Below are 27,550 nucleotides of genomic sequence, written 5' to 3'. Positions count from 1 at the left end.
CACCAAATTCGGATAGATATTACACGATAACTTTTACAGTGTTTTGGACGATTGCATTAATGAATATTAGCCTTTAGAAAATTATTTAAAATTTTATTCCTCAAAATGCGTTGTGTTTTTTAAAATATGTTGTGTTTTTTAGAAGACAAATACACAACTCTTTAGTTGAAGACGAAACTTAGTGAACAGCAACATATTTTACCATTGATAAATTTAAAAATATTTCTCATTTAGTTCAAATATTCCTCTGAAATGAATATGAATTCTGAAAATTTTAGGAACAAGAAGTTGTAAGAGTAATTTTTTTTTAAAAAAAAAAGAAGAAGAAACATACGCTTTAAAAAATAATTTTTTATTATGTTTGTTTCACATGAACGTATTGAACTACAAGACGCATCTAAAAATTAGATACATAAAGGAAATAAAGTCAAAACTAAAAAAAAAAAGATATTTTTGCGCACTTTCAAAGTAACACTTATTGGTCACTATACACATTTGACATTAATGATACATTTGTTGAAATGAGTTGAACAAGATGTCTTTCAGAATCGATTAAGACCCAAATGTCTGTTTTAAAACGACTGCAAAACATGCGCACTTAAAGTCCTTAAGGCCAGGAAACATGAGAAAGTCTACGAACTCCTGATCAGATGAGTACCGCGGTTGTGCAAAAGCAATTGTACGTTTTGTCAATAAATTGCGTAAACGGATCGTATTGTGTTGAGGAACTCTGTCGGGATGCAGGCTTTATTTTCCACTACTATAAAACTGAAAGCGGACACATAAGATGCATTTGCAGCATGCGCTTTAAAGAATTCAGCTGTTATGGTTTGAGCATAGACGACTCTTTGTAGCTGGACTTTATACTAATTTGAGTCGCTTTCTTACATCTACTTGCCGTTCCTTCACAGGAACATCCTTAAGAATGCGCCTAATCGCATTTACTCACCAAAAATTTTTCCTATTTCATTGAATTCAACACCATACACAGATCTGTTTAATCAGGGCCACCATTAAAGCTTAATTTAACAAAATTGGTTTTAGTAAATTTTTTCTTTAAAAATCGCTATGAATCGTTTAACATGACCCTATCAATCAATTCTCAATCCTCATTTTACCGCATTCTCAAAAAGTGCTGCGATATTTTTAAAACACTTTGTTGGCGTGATGCTTCAGTCTGAAATCTGACATTTACTCGTTCTTTATTTTAATACATCTGTTTTGTTTCTGAAGATGGAAGTCTGACTGCATCTGTCTGTCTGACAACATCTGTCTTGTTTCCAAAGTATTCTGAAGATTCAAATCTGACATTTGTTCTTTCAACTTATTTTTTTAAGTAACATCTGTCTTGTTTCGGAAGTTTTCTGAAGATTCAAGACTGACATTTGTTTTTATAACTTATTTTTTTTAATAACATCTGCCTTGTTTCGGAAGTATTCTGAAGATTCAAGACTGACATTTGTTCTTTCAACTTTTTTTTAATAACATCTGCCTTGTTTCGGAAGTATTCTGAAGATTCAAGTCTGACATTTGTTTTTTCAACTTATTTTTTTTAAATAACATCTGTCTTGTTTCGGAAGTATTCTGAAGATTCAAGTCTGACATTTGTTTTTTCAACTTATTTTTTTTAAATAACATCTGCCTTGTTTCTGAAGTATTCTGAAGATTCAAGACTGACATTTGTTCTTTTAACTTATTTTTTTAATAACATCTGTCTTGTTTCTGAAGTATTCTGAAGATTCAAGTCTGACATTTGTTCCTTCAACTCATTCTCTTTTAATAACATCTGCCTTGTTTCTGAAGTACTCTAAAGATTCAAGTCTGACATTTGTTCTTTTTTTTTAATGCATCTAACTAACTTCAGTAGTATTCTGAGGAAGGAAATCTGACACTTGCTCTTTCAACTAATTATACCACTTTGTTTTAATACATCTGTCTAGTTTATGAAGTATTGAAACAATGTGAACTAAAAGGGATAAAATTAGTAACAGTATCTATTTGCAAACAGTTCATTATGAATTCTACACATCTAAAACTGTCTGGCTAAGAGATCATATTCCGTTTCTTTAGAGTGCATGTATCGCTATTAACATTATTATTATTTAATGAATCTTGTATTTGGTCAGAAAAATCACATTGCTCATATTGAGCAGAGAACTCCGGTTCCATCCAAGTCACATGGGCAAAACCATAACACATTGGATTTGCATTTCTATCTCCCGGCTTGCTTTGAGGTTCAACTGAGACTTTTTGATACAGTTTTATTTCTTCCATCATGGCATCAACTATCTGAAAAAGAGTGACTACTTATAACACAGGTAAATTAAATTAAAAAGCATTAAAGGATTGCACATTTTTTGCGTACTATAGAAGTACAGCTTTTTTCGCAATCCCTGCCTTAATTTGTATTATGTTCAAAAATGAAGAAAAAATAAAAGCTGCGTTGTTTCTAACAAGTTTATATATTTTAATAAATGAAATAAAAATTTTATATTTATAATTAATACATTTTGAAACATCGAAACCTAAAAAATCAACACGGGGTTACTTTTAGGTAGGACAGGGTTAAAAAGCATCAAAACCAGTTTGATTATCGAATAAAACTTCTTAAAAAAATCATTTAATCTCCTTTAACCTTGATGGAATTTTAAAAAGTTGCAGTTGTGCAACTTCTCAAACATTCAATTTTTCATGAATTATTCGATCGATTTCGTTCAAATTTTGCTTTTTTGCCATACAAAATTGCATTCTAAAACCCTTCACTAAATGTAAACTTGGATGAGTTGGTGCATCGATTTGAATATAATATTGTTTGCGGACATCATACCTAACTAAAATTTTAAACCTAAAATGCCTTCAATTCGAATAATTTACGAAAATTAAATTTTAGAAAAATATGTAGTGGATTTAATTAACAAATATTAGTATAATGTGTTACTTAACCTGATAACCCAAAATTCTCATTTCAGAAATCAATTAGAAATTGATATTTTTCATATAAGTCTATCGTTTGCGTATTGGAGCCTCCCACGAAAACATGATGATCTCAATATTGAATCATCAGATTATAGTAAATTTAAAGACAGATAACGTTTTTACTTCTCTTTTAACTTCAATACTAATTTTCTAATTGGTAGTTCTTATTCTTCAAGATTTAAATTTTGAACATAGAAACATACATTACAAACATTATGAACATTACAAACATAAATTGATCGAGAGATGGTTAAGAAACTAACAGCAGTTGCGGCATTTCCTTATTTGACTGGATGTCAAAAAATGACAAGCAATTTTAAAAAATGCAATTTAAGTAATTGAAGAATTTAGAATTGCACACTTTGCTGCATTCTGTTTTAGGAACCAATTTTATTTCCCGAAATTTATAAAATGAGTCAAATATTTCTTCAGATGGCATTTTTAATAAGGAAACATTTATCTCACTATTCGTTCCCTCAAAATAGCCATCTTCTTCTGCAACAACGCAGCACACTGAAACTTGCTGCTGTTGTTGTTAATTTACGTCGCACTGGAGCTGCACAATGGGCTATTGGTGACGGTCTGGGAAACATCCCGGAGGATGATCCGAAGACATGCCATCACAATTTTGATCCTCTGCGGAGGGGATGGCACTCCCGCTTCGGTAGCCGACGACCTGCGCGCGAAGTCGAGCACTTTACCGTAGCACAGTTTAACGAGGACCAATACCGCACACCCTCGGTCCCTACGCAGACTGATCCAAGTGGTCGCCCACCCGCACACTGACCGTAGCCAGTGATGCTTTACTTCGGTGATCTGCTGGGAACCGTGTCTTAACGATCAGTCTACTGCGGGGCCACTGAAACTCGCAGACGGAAGTGCAAAGATATAAAAATTTGGCATGGTATGAAATACTGCAGAAAACATTATTTCGTAGTTTAACTGGCAGCAATAACATCTGTTAACACACTTGTAACTATAACTTTATCTTGAACTACACTTTATTTATCTTTAACTTTATCTACACTTGTAACTATAACTTTTACTATAACTTTAAAACGCTTTCGTAAGTAAAGTGCAAACCACGCATATTTTTTCTATTTTTTTTCTTTTAATTACTCTTTTAAGCCACCTGTCATTTTTTTAATACCTGGTTCTTTTGAATCTTATATATAATATGGCATCTTACCTCAGGATAAAATGAAGCTAAATTAAGATATTCACATGGATCATCTTTAATGTTAAATAAGCTGGGTTTGTTATGTGGAAAAGAGTCAAAAGCATTTTCTTTCTCGTACTTGTTGCATTGAACCAGAGACTCGCTGTACCACTTATCAACGTCTTTCACTAACCAATGTTCTGTTTGTTTCAAAATGTCTCCGACAACACTTCCTTTGCTGAATACCCATTTATCCATTGATTCTGTGACATTGATATTTTCTGTACCTGTTGGACCATACCAACCATCATAACCTTCCCCATTGGTTCCATTGACTAATTTCCAGTCTCCTTTTCTAAACGCTGAAAAACCGACAATGGGATCTAATCCATGAAGTAGATCTGTTCTTGGAGATGGCTTGGCAGCTACAAGTGAAGGCCACATGTTGTGGCCATCCAAAATTCCCAAGTTGTCTGGATTCCCTCCTGTAAAATGATACTATATTCAGTAATAGTCAACATATTTTGGATTTTGTGACGTAACAAAGTTAATTGTTAACTGAAATAGTCCTCTAACTGTTTGAAAATCCTAACCAATAGTTCACTCAATCGTGACGAGGTTAAAGTTTTCCACTGCAAATCTACAAAAAGAAGTTTGCTAAAGACGCTCACCATGCATTGTCTGCAATACTAGAAATTTAATCGACAAAACAGAATGCAAAAGCTTGTGCTTAGCTTGAATTGCCTCAGAAAAATAATGGATTACCAGCTGTCACGCGTAGCGGTGAGACTGCAGAAAAAAAATATGTGACAAAAAACTATTGTAAAGAAGTACTGTGAGAAACTGACTTAACTTTTAACTGGCATTTTTCCCATATGTTGCTTATAGATTCTGTAAAATGTTAAAACGATTAATGTAGAAAAAAAAATTTCTTGTCAGTTCAAATTTTAAAATATTCTTTTCTCAGTAACATAAGTTTAAAGACAAAAAAAAGTTTTTCCAAAACAAATAAAAACCATCGTTTCGGCCTTCTTTGACTAAAATCAAATCAATTTCCATGCTATAAAGAATTCGAATGTATTCAGAGCTTTTATGCGCAATGGCGGGAAGTACTTAATTGATGAATATTTTTTTCCATCAAAATGTGTTGTATTTTACTAGATTTTACTTAAAGTATGAAGTTTACAACCACATTTTAATTATTTATTCAAAAATTGTTATTGTATGAAAGTATAAGTTTACATCTGATCCGATCAATAATAGTTATAATAAAGGAATCGATGTAGAAGATATTTAAAAAATAAAGTACATTTTATATCAGCCATTTTCGAGACAATCAAGATAATATAAATGTTTTCTAAGTGATTATTTGTTTCAATTAAATAAAACAAATTAAACGTATTTTGATACCCCTATGCATAGTTTTACTTAATATGAAGATAATAGACAACATTTAAGGCAAGGTACAAGAACCGTTCTCTCAAAGAGAAATGGACAAAACAAATTTGAGACGAAAGTAGTTCTTCTCTATTTTTCCACATTTTTCTCCTATGCTTACGATGTATTCATAACATAATAAAACTTGTGCAGAACTTATTTTGTACTTAGCTAAAAATTACGTTATCTTGAGTGGTGTAAATGCTGTTTTGGGTTTACAATGCCTTCCCTTTCAACGAGTAATGCGAACAAGAGGTATATTTAATTAATTAAAAACTTCATTCGCCTCAAAAATATTAAAATCAAAAAGAACAGTCGACATGTTTAAACGCTCGAAAAAAAGATGCCCATTTTCAAGATTTGCCAGACATAAATGCGAAGAAACAAAAGTGATTTGAAATATAAAACGTAAAGTTACTAACGACAAATGGAAAATAAAAATGAAAAACTAAAACACGAAAAACCGCATTAGCCGAGAGAGAAAAGAAAGATTAAAAACAGAACAAGAAAAGCCACAAGAGCTGAGTAGTGAATTAATTTCCAAGTCTAAGGACGCAGAAATCAGTTTTACTTTAGACGCGGACATTGATTTTACTTTATCTTTTTTATGTGTTCTTGTAACTAAATACTCTGATCTTTTTTCACCTCTGTTTACCGTAAAGATTTTGCCGTCTCTTTACTCCCTCATAATAATTCTAATCACCCTAAATATTAAAAAAAAAAATTTGCATTTCATACTTTCGTTTTCCGCGCACTAAACCTTCCTTAAACTCCGAACTTTCTTCTCACTTGTTATGAGTTTAACCTTTCTACAGTTGATTTAGCTCTTCCTGAACTCCCTCTAGACCTAAACGCCTCTAGTCTTCCAACCTAACTGGAAACTTGTCAATTTACCATTTCATTCTCCCGTTTGTTTAAGAATAGATGATATCCTTTCCCGTTTTGGTTTTAAAGTCCTTTTTGGGCCTTTTATCAAAATTAAATATCAAAATTTTAACAAAATTAAATAAATCCTTTTAATTTGATAATCGCTGGGGCATTTACCACATTCTGTGTCAGTGAGACATTGGCTACATCGGATAAACTGGATGCGCTTGAAATTTAGACTTGAAGAACACTATAGATGTCACTCAGGAATACGAGAAATCATCAACAGCTGCACATTGTTGGAATCTTGGACCCAAAGTTCAATTTCGAAAATACCAAAATTATTTCCACCCCAGTCGCATCACCTCATCTTAATGCCAAGGAATCTTGTTTTCTTGAATGCTGATTCCCTTGTTAACGACATTAGTTCCTCGCCACCTGTCCATAGCGCGTGCATATTCTAATTTGTCTCTCTCGACCACTATGGTTTTTCTTGTTCTGTTTTTCATCTCCTGTGTCTTTCCTTGTCTTGGTTGCTCACCCATATTTTTCACTTTTTCGTTGGAAGCCTTTCGCTTTTTATTTTAAATCACTTTTGTTTCTTCTCATTCAAATCAGGCATGTCTTGAAAATGAGCACTTGGTTTTTTGAGCGCTTGAAACATGTTGACTATTATTTCCAACCTGCATATTTTTGAAGGGAATGAAGTTTTTAATCAAGCAATACCTTACCGCTTCAGTTTCTTGGGATTAATTGTTTAATAGTTATACTTTTTTATGGTTGAGTGGAGTACAAGTGGAGTAAAAGATTTCAAATAAATTTACCTGCTGCAAAATAAAGAGTTGGTAGCCAATCAGAGACATGCATTAACTGTTTTGATACTCGAGATTCCTTCAATTTCAATAATGGACTCCATATAAGAGCAGGTAACCGAACCCCTCCTTCCCATAGAGTTCTTTTTCTACTCCGCAACGGATAATTAGAAGAATATCCACCATGAAAACCATTTACCTGTCCTCCATTGTCAGAAGCAAAAACAATTATGCTGTTGTCCAACATATTTCTCTGACGTAAAGCTTTAATCATTTCGCCAACAGAATCATCCAATACTGATGTCATGGCTGAAATAATAAAATTATAAATTATTTTCTGCATTTTTTTTAAAAATGCAGTGTTAAAAACACCCATAGTTATGTCTCCAATATAGTCAATGATTAACAAGGCAGAAGCAGTTAAGCCAAAACTATGTCCTTTAAGAAATTATTGACAAATGTTCATGGTTTGACGAATGCGTTTTTTGTTCGTTTAATGTTCGTTTTGTTTGTTTAATGCGTTTTTTGTTCGCTAGATGGCAATATTTGTCATTAAAAATATTATACGCTGATGATTGCCGAGCAGTTGTTTATCCGTGTATATCAGTCCATTTATTTTGCGTAACAAAGATGCCGATCTCAAAGATCCACTCCGTGTCTCTGTCCTGAAATAATGGAGCTGGAATGAATGATCATGAGAATGAATGAATGATCATGATGAATGTTTTGAAATCATTAATGAAGCTCATAAAATCAATTAAGTCAAATAACGATTTAAACATTCTAGTGGAATTTATCATCCAATCCATCTTTTTTTGGCTAATAAATGTAAGTTTTAGAGCTTCTACTTTTCAAAGAAGTACATGATTCTTAAATAAGTACATATTTTGTAGCATAGTTTTGACTCTCATTGCAATTTGCCCAACAATAACATAAAAAGAAAACTTTGTATTAAACACTGAAAGGAGAATAAAGTTTCAAAGTGCGGTTTTTACCACGGTTTTGCCAACAGTTAAACGATAATTCAAATCTCAAAAATAATAATTAAGTATTGAAAATAGTATAATAAAATTATTAGTGCAATCACTGGCAATTGAAAAAAATATATGTCTTTCAAGCAGGAATTTTATTTTTAAAAAAAATATTGTATGCAAAAAACAGGAAGGAAAAACACTTACCTGCTTGTATTCTGCGATTTAAATTTTTGATATACTTGAATTTTCTTATTATCTCCGCAGGGGCTTGCACGGGATTATATCTGCTGCCCGAATGAACTGCTAAGTGTGCAAGGTACAAGAACAAGGGCTGAAAAAAGCTATTATTACAAAATGATAGAAATGTATTTATAAAAATCACGCTTTCTTAACACTAGATTGCCTAAGGAAGTCATTTTGACTGCTTTTAATTTCAATTAGAAAAACAATGATGTATATAATGACACAATTTCTTTGAATTTTGTGACTTTTTGTGCAACATATAATTTTTTTTATTGTTAAATATTTACTAATAACTTGTTAAATAACTGTAAATAATATAAAAAAAGTTAAAAATTAATTTTAAGCAAATTTATTTACGCATTCACAATCCTGTCACTTTGACTGCTTTTAGGCAATATAGGTATATACTAATTTTCCGTCTTTCTAGTGTTAAGGAAACGAATAGGATTATAATCAATCTATTTGAATGCCATATTTAGAAAAATTCCATTTTATACTTTTTATGAGCTGTAAAATATTGCGGTGTAAGAAAGTTGAACAGTTCTTAAGAAATTATTTTAGAATCCTTTTATGAAAGGAGGTGAAAAAACTTACATTAATAGTTAATAAAAGCATTTTTGAACTCGAATCAATCATTGCTGAAGCCGGGAAGAGCTAGCATAGGCGGAATTAAAATCATCAACAGTTCACGTGTCTGATGAAATTAGAATACATTCAGTCTTCTCTGAAAACAGTCTTAAAGCTTCCCTTCAAATAAACTTGATTGTAAATAGTTTTGAGCACTCCTTTGCTCAAATTGATCTAAATTGATTAAACTTGTATCCTCAATTGTGCAAAATGTTTTGACTTTTTTAAGTAAATTTTTACAAGAAATTTGGAATTTTACTGGGTAATTCAACGTGGCAGTTTCAAAATTTTAACTTTAATGACTTGGTTATTAACTTGATAAGATAGCTAAATTGTTCACCAAGTCATTAATTTTTTAAAAATGATTGGGCCTACATCATCTCCTAGTTAGAAAAACCGCTGTTTTGAATCACTTTGTATGTTAATGACGATCATTGCGGAACACCCTATTTATTGTTTTCCTTACAAAATAAATTTAATAAAATTTTCTTCTTATAGTTTAGCATTTGCAAGTTAGTTTTTATATGAATATTAGTAAATAAATAAATAAATATGATTTATAACCTGGTTTGTATTGCATTCAAATACCAAAGAAAATTTAAAAAATTGTTGAATCGAAGGAACTTGTTGATTCCTTACTTTTTTCTGATCATGATTCAAAATAATGTTTCTAGCTTCTTCGGTGAAAACATGAGTTGCATATTGACCACGAAAATCTCTTAACAATCTTGATCCATTGTAAAGATCTATACCATAATAGTACTGAAAATAAACACCAAACGAAATCTGAATATTGAAATATAATATGGTTCTTAACTACATGTTTTTTATGCTCTGATATATTTTTCCAAAGAAGATTTCTTTTCTTGATTTTTAAAGAAGTTACATTGTTAAAAATTGTCACAATATGTAGTGTAATGCACAAGTTTTAGTTGAACAAAAAGTAAATTGATTTTGTAAGGGAAAGTTGGTAAAACTAGAGCATTAAATTTTCTCTTTTTTTCTTCATTGTTTGAATAAAACAGCTACATTATTATATGAATGATAAAATTGACCTTTTTCAAAAATAAACATTTGATGTAAAAGGAGCTTTTTTACGGTATATTATTCGAAATCTATTTGGTGATTTTTTTACGGTTGATTAATTATTCTTGAAAAGTATGCTACAACCTGATTTTGCACCAGTATCCGATAGTGCACCTCACTAATACAGTGATTTCGAAATATAACATCCTCCCAACTTCACGTAAATTAAGTAATTTTAGCAGGCCTAAGTACCAAAATCACAAATAAAAATTTGCGCCCATCTCTTATTGTTGCGGGACTGGAATCTGTCTTCTTGGAATTTTGACTTGGTTTAGTCTATAGCTTAATGTCTTTTGTACTACCTGACAGGGCTGAAAGCCCATATATATCGAGACGGAAAAGAGTAAAAACTGGTAACTAATAAATTTCCTTTTTTAGTTTTTTTTTTCGAGAATAATAAAAATCTATAACTACCAGTTGTTTTTAACGGATAAAATTTTTATATGGAATTGCTTCATCAAGGTGAAAGATTTCGTTACAGAGAATTGTTATTGTTGAGAATAGATTAACTCCTCCCGAATATTATCCAATATTGAAATAGTTCTTCTGCCAGTATTTTCTTTTTTCCGTCCCGCTTTCAGGCCTGCTACCTGATGTTGCCCGATAGACTAAGTCACAGTTTTATCCTACAAACCTCATTTAAGGCAAAAGAAGACATAATATTTTAAGAGTGATGAAAATTATATTTTCATTTTAAATAATAACTAATTGAGAAGTTATCAAATGAGTAACTTATTGAAAAGAAATCTTTAAAAAATTAAAAACTTCTAATTGAAATCACGGGTGTAAAAATTAAAACTTTTTTAAGTTTTTATTTATTTTTTAAGTTTTTATAGTAGTTAAGTCAAAAGTGTCGGATGCCGCCTATATCCCCTACCCAATTTGTGAAATTTTTGCTTAAAATTAAAACTTTATTCAATATTTTCACAATAACAATGAAGACAATTTTTCGTAAAGTTTTAAACTTAGTATATTATTTAAACTTTAAACTAACTGGCATATCTCAATAACGACTGACCATTTGAAAAGTCAATTTAAAGAAAAACTGAAAAAGAAAAAAAACTTGAAATTCCGTTGGGAAACGAGTTTTTTTTACTTCAATTAGTTCTACAGATGGCGCTGTGGAAGCTGGAAGACAATATTTTCATCTGCAGTAGTGCTCTCTTATGATGAACTTATAAATTAATTTTGAAACTTAGAGTGGGGAATATTCTCTGTTTTTCTAAGCAGAGCACAACGAACTGTACATTTCCTCCTCTTCCGGATTTTCCTTCATTGAATATTCAAATCATTAGCCATTTTTGGGACAACTAGGCATCTACGTATTTAATCAATTGTACTAATTATATGACCGTGTAACATTGTTTAAAACATGCAACTCAAATTTAAAGACCTCGTAATTCAATTCAATGCCTAAAATATATATCTTAACTGACATAACTTCTTTTTATGGTAAAGTTATGAATACTTACAGGTATATCAGGAAGTCCAGTAATAGTATCTGAAGTATAATCGTAGTAATCTAATATACCATTGTAGTATCCAAAAAAGGAATCAAATCCTCTATATGTTGGAGTATATTCTTTTGTCATGTATCCAAGATGCCACTAAAATAACGAATACATTTTTAACGCACTGTACATAATAAACGTTGTAAGCAAATAAATGTTGATGTACAGAGCACAAGTAAAAAAAAAAAAAGGCAACCCTGAATAGCCTTTGATCTAATGATCGGATCTTCTCGTACTAGCACTCAATCTCAATAGTTTGAAAAAGATCGAATTTTAAAAATACGACTTTTTCAAAATTCGATTTCTCTCAAATTTTGTATTTTGCCATTAAAAATTGTCTTCTTTAATATAGTGTAAAAATGGTTTATCCTGCAATTTTAAAATTTTTCGGTTATTTTTGAGTAAAATGATAAATATTTACTCAGAGTTATATTTCTCTGTATATTCTTTGTACAGAGGAATTATCTTTGTATAAGCGAATTTTATAATCATGCGCAAAAATTTTTCAATTCACTTAAAAAAATCTCGAGATATGGTGAAATACGCAAAAAGTAAAATTAAGATCAAGGGGTTCAAACTTTGGGCTGCTCTCCTGATTAAACTAATGGGGCCATATTTCCCTGACTCCCAGTGTAGTAAATGGTGACTGATGCACGTTAAAATCTGTTGAGTTGTAGTCCTCCATGTTCCCATAACAAATCAATACCTCTGAGGGTACTGATCCAGGAGTTTCCTTGTCTTCTGGATTGGTTCAAAATTACAAGGAGTTGAACATTAGTAGTCGTAAACCCAAAATTGGGTCGGCTATTCAACAATGGATAAAATAAAATAAAAAAAGGGCATGTTATTCAGAGTAAGTATCTTTTTGTGCTTGATTTCGTAACTTTATCGTCTGCACTAATTAATGAGCATATTTGAGGTCAATCCCTTGAACTTTTAAGATTAAGTCATGAAACATAATAAGGTCTGAACAATAAATCAAAACTTATTTGGGGTGGTCAGTTTATTCATTTGTGTACTGTACATAAATAATATGTATCCGAGTACACACATTTAAGATTTAGATCAGTTAAGTCTTAATTCTTGGGTCTCAATACTAAGAAAAGTACTGAGAAAGGAAAATACTAAGCAAAAAGCTAAAACTACTTCTCAATCATAAGAAAGCAAAAGACTTTCGTATAAAGCTTAAAAAGTAAGTAAAACTTGTTGGCAAGTCAGTCCATTTTGATTATCAATTAAATAAATAATGTAATTTAATTATTAATTTGAAGAAATGCAAAGACTGATTTTAACTTTTTAAGGGTCTTAGTTACTTTGTTACGGTTCTTTTAGTTCTTGAACAGCGGGATTAAGCTTATTCTATTGTTTCAAAATAAATAATTTTCTGCTTTAGATCACTATATTCTTTTAACTTTAAGAAATTTATAACAGTTGAGATCACCTTCTCAAACCACTAAGATTTAGTCCTAGATCGTGGAGATCTGGTCATTAGATCAAAGGTTTATTCAAAGTGGTCTTTTGATTTTTTACGCACTATACCGGATTATAGCTTGCGTCATTTGAATAAGCAATAATTTTTAGGTCTATAAAGTTTTTTTTCCTATTTAAATCCAGTTTAGATTAAACATCTTAACAGGGGGAAACCTCATTATTAGCTGTTAACCCTGAAGCATTTTAACTATTTTTTTTCCCGATAACTCAATTATATTTTCGTTTTAAAAGTCTTGAAACAAGAGTTTTGTTCTCCACAAATGATTTTGTTATGAATCTTTCTTTTATGGTTATTTCCTCATCACTTTTTTGGAAAGTATTTAAAATTGCTAAAAAGAATTCATGAAGTCCTCCGGGATTTTTCTTCCAAGGATTTCGTAACAAGATTACAGTTATAACAGCATAACAGTTATAGTAATACTGCTTTTTAGTAACAGTTATAGTAATACAGTTATAGACCCACTGGAAAAAGAAAGTGGGGAAATCCGCGGTTGAGATGGGCTGACTCAGTGGAGTCTGATTTTCTCTGATGAAAAGAATTGGAGATCAAAGATAAATCCGAAGTCATCATGGAGAAATCTTCAGAGGAAGGCATTAGCTCACATTGAGCTGTCTGGCCAACTATGGTGATGATGAAAAAGAATTCATATTAATTTCCTTTGGTTATAAGCGTATGAAGTAATTTTATTAATCAATTAAACTAATCCAAATTACGATTTTTTTTCAAAGATATATTTTAATAAAGTTGACAGCTACAAATAAATTTGAATCTTTTCATAGTCAAAAATTAAATAACAAAACTAACAGTTAACAGTAATCAAAATAAATCGATGATTTTTTTTAATTAATTAAATTTTTAGAGCATGTAAAAATTCAGGGATTCTAGACTAATTAATTTTAAGCAATAATGTTCACTTTTTAAAAATATAACAAAATTATGTATTGGAAAGGTTATAGTATATTTCTTTGCACCTAGTTAGTCTATAATTTCGGTGATTATAAATTAATTGCTTTAAAAAAATAATACGTACCTTTCCAATCATGTGAGTGGAATAGCCCAATGATTTCAAATGTTGCGGTAGAGTGATTTCTTTTAGTGGTAAACCACTTGCCTCTCCTCCTTTTAAGACACCGTGTTGGAGACCTGAAAATTTATTTTTTGTCCCCAAAAAGCTTTATTAAAATATAGTGTTTGTTTTTAACATTATAAATTCATCATCATACTTAGTCCTGGTCAAAATATATGGCCCATTATTTTGGATTCTATCTTTTACCCCTTCCTTCTAGCTCCCGTGAAAATGGCAAGGTGAGGTTTCGCCCTCTATTTCTCGCTCCCGTGATATTGACGAGCTGAAGTGTTCAGTAATAACGCGCCAATAAGAATAAAGCTAATTCCTTTCTTTTGCCCGGAAAACATTTTATTTCTCATTTTACTCACCAAATAGCAGTACCAGGATATTTTTAAGGTAATTGTAGATAGTTAGTTTATTTTAAACTAGATGCCAGCAAAAATCAAATACGTAATACAAATACAAAAGCCAATAAAATAGACACTTTTATAACCGTTTTCCTAAAAATTAACCGATCGTTAAGGGGTTAAGGATCATGATAAAACCGTCTCGGAATTTTGAACAGCGGTCGACGCCTAAGCTAAAAGTTACTTTAAGGAAATATTATTTTGGATATAAGAAAATTTTTGTATTAAAAATTTTGATGAAGTTTTATAATTTAAAAGTATTTCTAAGTGGTTTAAAGGGGTAATCACAAATATGCTAATTAATAACTATTTTAATTTACAGAATCAAAGACTAAACGTACTTTCTCTGAATGATCATACGTTTTTTTTCTCGAAGCATTCGTATTTCTGACCCCAAAAATATAGAAAATAACCACAATTTGAGAAATATGAACTCAAATGCTAGTTTAGAAGAGAGGTTCAAAGTTTACACCTCTTAATATTAATTTTACTTTTTGCGTATTTTACCATATCTCGAAAACAAAATTATGCGAATTTAAACTTTTTTGCTCACAATTATAAAATTTGTTTATCCAAAGATAATTCTAGACAAAACAGAACTTTGAACAAATATTTATCATTTTTTTATTATTTTATTTTATAATAGTTTATACAATTTTGAACTGTAATTATGCAAATTTTCACATGATCTTAAAGAATACAATTTTAAATGGCAAAATACAAAATTTGAGCGATATTGGTTGCTCAGAAATCGAAATAAGATTTTTTTTGGTAGCTAACTCATCCTAAGTTATTCAGGGTGGTTTTATTTTGCACTCAGTACATGATAAAGTAATTTAAGTAGTTGGTTTTTACGCGAACTCTTAATGTAAAAATCGCCCGATGTTAAAAGATTGGATGCTTATTTGGGTGTTCCACTTAGCGTTACATTTTCGTTTGCTAAGCTTCGTACAAGATTTGAAATGAAATTAAAAATGTATAGGAAGTCAAATGGAATAAGACATTTGATAATTAATAACTTGTGAGGGGGTCGATCTTAAACTTGTAAGTAAAAATGTCATACGGCGTTAGAAGCTTGGTATGTTTAAAGAGCCAAAAGTGCTTATGAACTTAACACAGAGGCTTTAAAAATTCTAATTTGTTCGGAAGTTATTGTAATTTTAAATGGTTTTGGCTAATTTTTATACATTCCTTTTTTCTTTGCTGAACAAAATCTATAGGACTTAGAAATTTGAGAATTCGAAGGTATAAAGAAAACAGTACAGGAAGTGTGACCGAATAAAAAAATTTAAGATCAACTATTAGTTTGAGAAATATTAACTATTAAACTTGAAGGGGAAAATACTATGTTTGGCAGATCAATAGCCTGCTTTAATGCAGCTACGGAATTGAAATTCGACGTACTTTAAGGAGCCATTTTTATTTATGAGCTTAAGACGAATTTTTTTCGAAAGTTGCTGCAAATAAGTCCTTTAAGATGATTTTTTTTTTTCAGTTTTTTTTTTTTGCTTCAAATATTGAATAATTATCCATTGTTATAGAAAATATATTTTTCCCAGGTTAGCCCGACAGAAGGAGATTTACCTAATCTAATAGGATATTTTCCAGTGAGAAGAGCTGCTCTAGAGGGTGTACACAAATTTTCTCCATAGTAGTTGTTCAAAAGAATACCATTCATCGCCAAGGAGTCTATGTTAGGAGTCGGAATTTCTGGAGATCCATGGAAACTCACATCATTCCATCCCTGGTAATTTTGGAAGAAAATATATATTTTAACGAAGTTAACGTTATAGTTATACGAGGCTCATCCAGAAAGTAAGTTTCCCTATTTAAAAAAAAAGAACTCACACTTTCAAAAAACATATTTATTGACAACAAGTACAGCAATATTTCAGCTATTTTCCAACATAGCCACCACCAGAACTGGGACACTTGTCGTATCGTGGGATCAACTTCTGTATCCCTCTGTCGTAGAACTCTCTGCCACCTTTGAATGGAACGAGCGTATAACAGACGTCTTCAGCTCTTCGTCGTTGCCAAAACGCTCACCGGAGGAGAGGAATTTCTTGAGGTGCAAGAAAACGTGAAAATCGCTGGGAGCAACATCAGGGCTGCAGGGTGGATGATCAAACAACTCCCAGCCAAATTCCGTCAAAACAGCTGCTGTGCTTGGAGTCGCATGTGGACGAGCATTTTGATGGAGAAGCACAACACCTGCAGTAAGCGTTCCACGCCTCTTGTTTTGAATGGTACGTCGCAATTTGCGCAGTGTTTCACAGTAACGGTCAGCGTTTACTGTTTCACAACGTGGTTCTATTCACAGGCGGCAGAGTTCTACGACAGAGGGATACAAAAGTTCATCCCACCATACGACAAGTGTCTCAATTCTGGTGGTGGCTATGTTTCAAAATAGCTGAAATATTGCTGTACTTGTAGCCAATAAATATATTCCTGAAAGTGTGAGTTCTTTTTTTAAAAAAAAAAATAGGGAAACTTACTTTCTGGATGTGCCTCGTATTTTAGAAGCTAAAACAAAATGAAATATTTAAAGAAAAGTTTTATTATCAAGCTAAGGTTTATTCGAGGAAGCTATAAAATAACTCTCCCAAAATGTGGGCTTCACATCCGTTCGAGAAAAAGAAGTAAAAATATGTGTAAAGGTATTATGACGTATATGCCTAAGAATAGTGTTAAGAAAATCCACCTTTCACAGTTTACGGTTACAATAACAAAATTTTACATTGTAAAATTTTAAAAAAAATTCTAATAATTTTTTTCTTTAATCGAAGCGTACGTTAAACCTAACTTTAAACAACTGGGACGAAATGGAACGACATCTTTAACACGGTCAGAGGCGGGCACTGGAAATGATTTAAGAAAGCCAGTTTCAGCATACAAATCACTTTATTTCCTTTCTTCTTTCTCCTTGTCGTCAGGGCACATTCAGTACATAAAGTTGAAATACTGTGATTCAGTACAGCTGAATCGCTGACGCATCGAAGATTTATAAAATACACTTTTCCTCATCCCTGCATGACGCACGCGTTTTATTTTTGTTCGTTTTTTTAATGCTAAAAGTATCATTCCAACTCCATTTTAAATTTTTTCTTATCACGTTGATTACCATGTTTCGATATTTAAAAAAAAAGTAGGTATAAATATTTAAAAGTTTCGAGATTCTGTCACTGTAACTGTGATCGTGAGAGTTAGATAATCGTTTTAACACTATTCTTCAGCGTATATTTTTTCTTACCATTGTCTCTACCATATTGGCAAAATTAAATTACAATTACTGCATATTTAATTATTGTTTGAAAATTGCTCATTCAATACGCTTTCTGAAAAGTTCTATTAACTAATTCAGTTCTGAAAAGTTCTATTAACTAATCGTGACTGCATAAGTCGATGTTATAGATGTTTAAATACTTAATACTTAGGAAGTAAGTAAAATTAGTCTTCGTAAACTCCCCTTTTTTGACTCGACTTATTACTCTAACTTGATAGGATACTTATATCTACCGAAACTTGATTACATGAAATTAATTAATACATTTATAGCATTTTCTTTTGACATTTGTTCGCCAGTGACCGCGTCAAATAGATATTGATTACATTTACGAAAAATGAAAGGACCATTGACTCTATAGGTTTTTTTTTTACACTGTACAGAAATATACGATTTAAAGTCTGTATAATCTTATAATAACTTTACCATAGCTGCCTTATTTCCATTCCAAAAACAATTGCTAATTTGCCAACCTTCATTTAGGTACATTTTGATTATTGGATTTCTGCTTGCATAGTACAGCTAGGTAATTCTTACCTCACGCTTGTTGTTTTAGTTTATTTCTTGATTTATAATAAAGTGCGCATTGTTAAATTTGGAATAATATTTATTTATGGCAAGGTAATTGCTCCATAACTTATGTTTTTCTTATATTCACTAAAATTTTTATTTGTGCAATTGTATTAATATTACGGTACGTGCACCTTGATATACTTGAGAATTTCAGTACTCAAAAGAAAAAAAACACAATTGCAACTTGAATGAAATGCTAGCTCGAACGATAAACAAGTCAATAAGAAATCAACAAATAGTGCTGTGTTTCCTAAAGTGTGGTACATGTACCCCCAGGGGTACGAGAACAATTTAACAGGGGTACGCGTTCTTATGCGAAATATCTTGCAACAAACGAAAATTTGAAAAATTTTTATTTAAAAACAAAGTTAGCCATGAAATTTTACGATTACGCCTTTTTCTATTGGCTAATTTTGCAGATTTTTCAGTTATTAGTGGTGTCAGCAGCCAGTTGTGATTTTTAACTTTTGTTGAAATTTTTATAGTAAAAAATACATTCATTTTTTATTAGTAGTACACAGATCTATGAAAAATTTAAAAGAGTACACAAAAGTTATAAGTTTGGGAAACACTATAAAAGTGGATAAAAGTAATATAGCCAAGTAGCGAGAGATTTGATTCCGGAAGTTTCACTGAATGGTAGATTACACCACCTTCTATTGTAGAAATTACCATTCAATCACCATTTATGCTTTGGTAGCGTCAGTCCAATTTCTTGCCTTCCCTCTGTTATAAAATCACATTGACTGTATATTATTACTTCTGAATTTATTAAATAAATTTTAATTATTTATTGCCATCATTTGTCTTTTCTTCCTCATCCTCGGTCGACTTGTCAAATGTTAAATTAAAAATATAATTTAAAATATACATTTGAAATTTCACATCTCGAATAGCTTTTTAATATGTACGATCTCCGAAATATGTCAAATTTGTGCTAGAAAGAAACATTTAAAAATCTACTCGAAAAAATTGGTGAACTGTTTAGAATACGATAAAGCGATATTGGTCAACTAGAGTAAATATTTTCTCATTAAGTTCCGCGAGGATCAAAAGATTAGCGACCACTGCCCTAAGCCTCCCTAATTCTTTTGTTGATCTTTCTCATTTTTAAATTCATGAAGCTACTGAATATGGCCAAAAATTACTCAAGGTGCAAAATTCAAAGATCTTTCCAATTGAAACGAAAATAACTTACATTCTCCGTATAGTAATTTTTTTAATGATCATTAAAAAGTTGATTGTATAGGAATAACCTAACGGGTAATATGCTTTGCCATCGTCTTTTGTTGTTGGTTATTGAAAAACGGTATAGAAATAGCGTAACATATTTTAAATTCTTACAAGCAGCACAGAAAGCATCTCACGCTATTCACTGAAAATTTTCAATATCCATTGAAAAAAACTGCCACTACAGATTGGTAACTAACAAATATTGATTGCCATTTCTTTACAAAAAATAAGAGAGCTAAATAATACAAAAGTAATTTTGAGGTCGACATGTGTAAATGTTTACATCTGAGGTAGAAAATAAGGTTATATTTCGCACCAAAATTAACATCATCAATCAACCTCATTTACACCTCATAAAATAAACTTCAGCTATGATTTTAGATGAAATAGAGGGAAATTATCCACAACTCAAATAAACTGATATTGCTTGAATTGTAGAAAAAGTTTTCTAATTACTCAGTCAATGCTAAGAAAAAAACTGAGTGAAAAAAAATTTCCAAGTCATCATCATATAATATTGAAAAATTAATAAAAAAAATTAACAGTTCACCAATACAGATTATAAGAAAAAAAATTAGCAAAACATTTTACCAAATCATCAGCATATATTATGATAATGTGTGGTGGTTTATTCAGATTAGTTCCTCCTCCAGGAATTGAAAAAAGTACGCAGAAGGAAAGAATTAAAAGATTCTTCATAGTTCCAATCTTTCAGATTTATCTGCTATAAGAAAATTTTTGTTAACGCTAGAAATGATATAAACTACACTAACTTGCATAACACGTTCATTTGAATGTATAAGCCTAAAAATATAATAAACAAAATCGAAGATGAGTTAAGATAATCCAGCATTGAAATGTGAAGCCATTTCTCACCATATTATTGAAATAATAGGAAAATGGAAAATTATATTGATTCCTAATGATCCTATCATCGTCCTACATATATATATATATATATATATATATATATATATATATATATATATATATATATATATATATATATATATATATATATATATATATATATATATATATATATATATATATATATATATATATATATATATATATATATATATATATATATAAACAGAGTGTTTTTACTTATGTATGTAACTTATTTAAATCCGTAGGTTCAAGAAACATCGGATCAAAATGTATTCTTTAAAATTCCCTCCAACCACTGGTTTTCGCACTTCATGCCAGTGAAGGAGTTTTTCATAGGATTTAATAAATATTTTAGCATGAGTCGCGATGGCTCCGGGGGTAGAGCGTTCGCCTTCCTATGAGGGGATCCGGGTTCGAATCCCAGTCGATACGAATTCCGCATCCGGCTTGCACCGATCGCAGCGCCGACATGAAATATCCTCAGTGGTAGATGGATCATGTGTCAGAGTCCCCTTGCCGTGATTCCTGGTCTTCCTCTCTATGTAACGCAAATACGGGTTAGCTCCATCAAAAAGTCCTCCACGAAGGCAAATTTCTCCTAATACTCGATCCAGGAGTTCCCTTGTCTCCTGGATTGTGTTCAAAATTACAAGGCTGCGGATTTGAGCATTAGTAGCCGTAAACCCATAAAATTGGGTCGGCTGTTCAACGACGGTTATGAAATATAAAATATTTTAGCATAATATGAGTGATTTGCAAGTTTGCAGTTCTAATCAATAGAAAAAATCGCAAGATTTTATGAATTACTTATCCTTAATTTCCTATATTAGATTATCAGAAATAAAATCAGCATAAATAATTTCGCGCAGTATAATGATGACGGTCCGAATTTTATTTTTGGAAAGTAAGCAAAGTCTCGTGTTTCTTATGTTGATATTTACGCTTTTAAAGCTTGTTTCTATAAACTTAATTGGGCATAATATGAAAAAAGCACAACTACTTCCACTTACTAGGAATAACATTTACCTTTTAGTTTAATTAATAAACTGAGTTTTAAATATGTTTACTAAATTCATAAACTTCGGTAAAACAACAATATAAATTATTTCTAAAGGAACTAGACTAATACAATTCCAACCTGGCGAGTAGCGACTTATAAACAAGACACTTCGTTTGATGCTTTTACTTGTTGCTAGAAATCAGGTTCGCAGAAAATGCTGTTTACTAGTTAAATTTAGTAGGAATAACACGATCTGTGACGTAGGCTATAGTATACTCAACTAGTGGAAAACCAATGGGAATCAATGAGATAAAATTGAAGTTATCTACACGGAGAAAAAAATTCTGGCAAAACTAATATATGATAAGGACATTTCTGGTAAAAGAAACCATAATTCTGCTAATTAGAGAAAAATATATGGTATTTAAACCATTCATTAGGTAATTTAACCGTGCACTTTGGTAACTGTTTTCTGGAAATTCTGATATTCAAAATTATAGAATTTATTACCTTACATTTAGTAACAAATACGGAACTCAGTAGTACATTTAACCGAATAAGTAGTTTTGATGCTATGCTCTAAAGTATCACAATGAAATTACCAAAATCTTAACCTTTAGATGTCTATGCCATTTACCAAATAGAATGTAATAATCTGTTAGCACTTTTATGGTTCATTTAAAAAGCGGTTTATTTAAATGGCTTGTAGGAGTTATAAGACTGTTAATTATTTCTTATCCTAATATAATTTCTCAATTATAACAAGGGGTAAAGGGACATGAATGATGGTTTCAAATATTTTGATTAAAGTGGTTTGAAATTACCAAAATTTATCACATTTTAACCAAACAGCACAGTAATAAATACCATATTCTATTGTTATTTTACCAAAAAGTCATCACCAAAGTGCTCCTGTTGAAGCTACGGGGATTTTTAAAACCAGAAACACGGTAAATTTTACCATTTTTTTTTGGTAGTTTTAGCCATCTTTTTTCCTCAGTATAGTAAGCTATAGAAAATATTTAATCTTTTTTTAGTGAGTTGAACTTAAACTCAGATTCTGGTACATCTAATACGATAAAACCGTACCGGAATAGCCAACAAATAATTAAAAAAAAATTAGGATGCATATTAAATGCCATGAATGTGTTGGATGATGATATTAGATTACCTATCTGTATTGGAAAGACGGTAAACAATTTTTGTTTCACAATTCCTATATAATGCACCTTGGTCTAATAATTTCATATTACCGTGCTACTTATAATAGTCATACAAGAAGTATTTAAAGCTCCTTTTAATATTAAGCATTGTCCTGTATCAATAATAGTTTCAAGATTTTTTACAGTCTTCGAAATAAGTACCGATATCAGTTCGTTAGCAAAAAATGATAATAAAAATATTAGTGACGTTACTAATTTATTTCGAGAATTACAATTTACTAATTTTGGCAATTGGTAGAAATCGAATTAAAATAAATATCTAGTATTAAGAGGATTAGTTATAATGTATAAATGTATTTATTTGTGTATATAAACCGTAAAACATTTTCATATTGTTATTGAAGCCAATGATAATACAAATAATAGCTGTAATAGGTTTGGTAATAGATACAAATTGTAATGAAAAAAACAATTTTTATACTAAATGGTTTAATTATTAACGAAAAATACTTATTCATCTAAGAAAACCATAAAAATTACCTTATTATTATCGACGCCAATGATGCTTGATAATTTTAATTGTAAGTACTACTGTTCTTACGTAAACTACTTCTTTTCAAAAAGTACTAAACATACACTGGTTATCATAAATTAAGGAAAAATCACAAAAATAGCGATAACTCTTTCAAAAGTAAGCCAAACCGTGCAAAATTTGCATATGTTGTCCACTAAGAGTAGCTGAGTAAAATTGCAATATGCAAATTAGTGGCGCTGCACTCGGCTTACGTCATCTGCCTGGAGCATAAAAGTCCAAGTTTGAGAGAAAGCACACAAATTTTACTGTGATTGCGACATTGAAAATCTGAGATAGCCAATTCGTAATAATGACCTCTAGGCATCATTTGCCTGAAGAACTACGATGGAGAGCCATCGGGAGACTAGAGGCAGGGCAGAGTCAATCAGAAGTGGCCAGATGGCTAAATGTGAGTCCATCTGTGGTTCATAGACTTTGGAGGCAATTTCAAACCACAGATTCGGCATCTAGGAGGTTCAGTCAAGGACGGCCAACTGTTACGACCAGTGCCGATGACCGATATTTGACATTAAGTGCACGCAGGAATAGAACCGCTACTCCGACACATCTTAGATCCTCTCTTGCTGCAGCCACCGGAAGGTTGGTGTCAACGTCAACTGTGCGCAGAAGGCTCCACGAAGGTGGTCTGTATGCGAGACGACCAGCCATTTGCGTGCCGCTCACATCACGCCATAGGAGAGACCGTTTGCAGTGGGCCCGACAACATGTCCACTGGACGTCAGATCAATGGAGGCCTGTTCTCTTTACGGATGAGTCCAGGTTTAGTCTAGAAAGTGACGGTAGACGTTATTTGATATGGAGAGAACCTGGGACCCGTTATCATCCATCAAACATCCGTGAAAGAGATGCATACGGAAGAGGCAGTGTCTGTGTTTGGGGAGGCATATCCTTAGGAGGGCGCACATACCTCCATGTCTTTCCAAGGGGAACCGTGAATGCTCAGGTTTATCGAGACAACATCCTTGATGCTTATGTGCGCCCATATGCCGGGGCAATTGGTGATTGCTTCCTGTTACAGGACGATAATGCAAGACCACACAGAGCTCGCATTGTTGATGATTATCTTCAACAGGAAACAATTACTCGCATGGAGTGGCCAGCTCGATCCCCGGACTTGAATCCTATCGAGCACGTTTGGGATGCTCTAGGGAGGTGTGTATCTGCCATCAATCCGCCCCCTCAGACCCTTGCCACGCTTGCAACTGCTTTACAAGAGCAATGGCTCTCACTTCCTATTGAACTGATAGACCGCATAATTGAAAGCATCACACATCGCTGTTTGTGCTGTATTGCTTCTAGAGGCAATCATATTCCATATTAAAGGTACTTTTTCTATTGCAAACCGATACTTCCAATTTGTTTATTTTATACATGTGCTAATTTCTATACTACTATTAATGTCTGATAATTTCTTTTTATGTTGTTTAATACCTTACTATGTGTTGTATATTGTGGGTAAGTTTCATAAAATTCCATGTGTAATTTCTTGAGTTATCGCGATTTTTGTGAATTTTCCTTAATTTATGATAACCAGTGTATTAATATTGATGATACCTCGGATAGAAATAAGTTTTACTGCCGACCGAAAGGAATACGTACAGGAAAAAAAAAATTTATGGTTATTTTTGACTGCCAGGAGTTAATCTTGAGCAATAGTATTATACCAAAAAATGCTGACTGAATAAAATTAATCTTTATTTTGATGGCATGATATTCCAAAAACATGATTTGTTAAATTTTATAGCATAAATTCATGGGCAGCAAATGATAAAATTAAATGAAATGGATTTGTTTTAACTTAATGCATTGTATCGGTATATATGACTATCAGTTTTATGCAGGATTTCGTAATATTGATTAATACTGATTTACTGATCATTTAAATTTATTTCACCCCGAGTAAGGAACGGGTATTCATCTAGTTTAAAATAAATCTTGATGCCAGTTTAATAAAGCAGATTTTTCAAATTGAATATAGAAGAGAAATTAATTAGCTAATATACAAGCAGTGGGGAAATATCCGATTACAAAGTATGCAATTTCCATCTGTAATAGTGGTATAATCTGTCTTTATTCAATTATTCACAAATCGTCCAGGAAATTGTTCTTTGGTGATAGAAATTTATTTTTTCCAGGTAATCCTGATGTTCCACCGAACAATTTGCACTGTCAGATACATTATTAATGTTTGTATGCGATTTTTCATGCAAATTTTGTCTTTTTATTTTAAGTTTAATACATTGTCAAGCAAAAGATAACTATTGATATTTATTTTTAAAATATTTGAATTTTTCTATTTATATTGAGCAATTTAGGCCTTATATGTTTATTGTCCATGCGTTAAAAGCTTATTATGTTGAAATTCCAGCGAAGTTTGGTTTTTGCACGAGCATATTGCTTTTGTAGAATACTAAATTATGTTGTTTTTGTATCTGAAAAGCGATCTAGAGTCGCGAAACAATCTGAAAGGAGAACAATAACACTCTCAGAAATAAAACTCTCACTTTTGAAGATTCAGCTTCAAACCTTGAGCTGTATTTAGTTAATTTTGAGAGACATTTCGTCATAAAATCATGTGATTTGTGACAAAATTCAAACTCTCAAACGTATGACAAAAATAAATCCTCAAATCGGAACCTCATTGCAGTGCATTTTGGGAAATTGTTAACTACAACGAACCTGGAATGAAGACTGGACGATCGAAAATAAAATGACGAAGCAAGTCGGCCGGTCTGTATGGTACTCAAGAGTTGTCTTCGTACCAGGAGGATTCCGAGTTCGAATCAAGCTTCGGGGATGTATATAAATTATCTCTCTGTTCTATTTGTTCTTCTTATGTTGTTTGAATGACAATGATTTACCTATAACAGTGTTTCCCAAAGTGTGGTACGTGTACCCAAAGGGGTACGGGAGCAGTTTAGTGGGGGTACACGTTCTTAGGCGAAATGTCTTGAAACAAACAAAAATGTAAAAAAATTTTATTTAAAAACAAAGCTATTCATGAAGATTTACGATTACGTATTTTTCCATCGGCTATTTTTTGCAAAGTTAACAGTTAATAATTAGTGGTGTCATCAGCCAATTGTGATTTTAAATTTATGTGCATATTTTTTAGAGTAAAAAATACATTCATTTTTTATTAGTGGTACACAGCGAAACGAAAAATTTAAAAAGGGTACACCAAAATCATAAGTTTGGGAAACACTGGCCTATAACATGCCTACGATAAAGTGGTTATTAAGAAAGTTAGATACATAGGGTGCTACGAAGTTTTTTTTTTTTCCTTTTCTTATTTTAAAGTGGAATGACGAAATAATTATTTAAATTTGATGAAATTTTATTATTTGAAGAAATGACGACAATTATTTCATTTTTTTGACAAAAGGTTCGCATAGAGCATATACCAGGAAACGGTTTTGTCAAAAACAAAGAAATTTCGCGAAATTAGTGCTTCCAATTTTTATAGTAAATGAGCATCAGAAGGCACCACCTATTCATTAAAATTTATTTTTAAAAATAACTTACCAAACAAATATCAATCTTTTATATCAAGTATCACTTTTCAGAAAATAAAATTATTTATGTTTACTAAAAACGAAGAAATCTTTATGAGGTAAGACTTTATTACAGGCTCTCATATGATAGAATAAAATACATCTCAAATTAACGTATGTTATCGACAAATCCCAATAGCTTATCAGATAAGAAATTCACTCTATGAAAAAAAACTAAAATACCTATATTTAATTAAGTTCAGTAAGTATTTCTTGCTATTGCAAACTGCAGATAGAAAAAAAAAACAATTCAAAGAGTTAAAACAAAATTCAGCCTTCAAACACAAAGGAGACAATTGTTTTACAACTCTAGCTTATTTTATTTGCTGTTAAATGATGATAAAATACTATTTACTAAGGATTTCAAAATCGTGATAACAAATAAAAGTAATGTCAAGATTAATAAAAACATATGCCATTCATGAAAATTGTTTTATGGCAGTCAAGTAAAGTACAATTTTTCTCCTATCACTAAAAATGCATCGCTATTTATAAATATACTATATGGCTAGGAGTAAGTTTGTTTGGCACTACTTTTCTGAATGGATTATTTTAGATTAATATGGCACCCCAAATTAATTTTAGTAGCGCC

General features: G+C 31.5%; 1 protein-coding gene across 1 annotated transcript; it reads right to left on the bottom strand.

Annotated features, from left to right (window-relative positions):
* Positions 1-336: 336 nt before the first annotated feature.
* Positions 337-27,064, bottom strand: LOC107436815 (arylsulfatase B). The gene is made up of 10 exons (XM_087150244.1): positions 26,930-27,064; positions 20,344-20,476; positions 16,245-16,404; positions 14,215-14,327; positions 11,654-11,788; positions 9,735-9,857; positions 8,430-8,556; positions 7,264-7,560; positions 4,166-4,620; positions 337-2,289 (listed from the first exon to the last, which is right to left on the bottom strand). The coding sequence occupies exons 2-10, from the start codon at positions 20,449-20,451 to the stop codon at positions 2,044-2,046; spliced, it is 1,764 nt and encodes a 587-aa protein (XP_087006370.1). The 5' UTR covers positions 20,452-20,476; positions 26,930-27,064; the 3' UTR covers positions 337-2,043.
* Between the last annotated feature and the right edge of the window lie 486 nt (positions 27,065-27,550).

The sequence above is a fragment of the Parasteatoda tepidariorum genome, chromosome 8, assembly GCF_982258835.1.
Source record: "Parasteatoda tepidariorum strain Cologne lab strain chromosome 8, Ptep-v5.0, whole genome shotgun sequence".
In the NCBI taxonomy this organism is placed as follows: domain Eukaryota; kingdom Metazoa; phylum Arthropoda; class Arachnida; order Araneae; family Theridiidae; genus Parasteatoda; species Parasteatoda tepidariorum.
The sequence above is the reverse complement of the archived record's forward strand: the minus strand, read 5'-3'. Positions and strand labels throughout refer to the sequence as shown.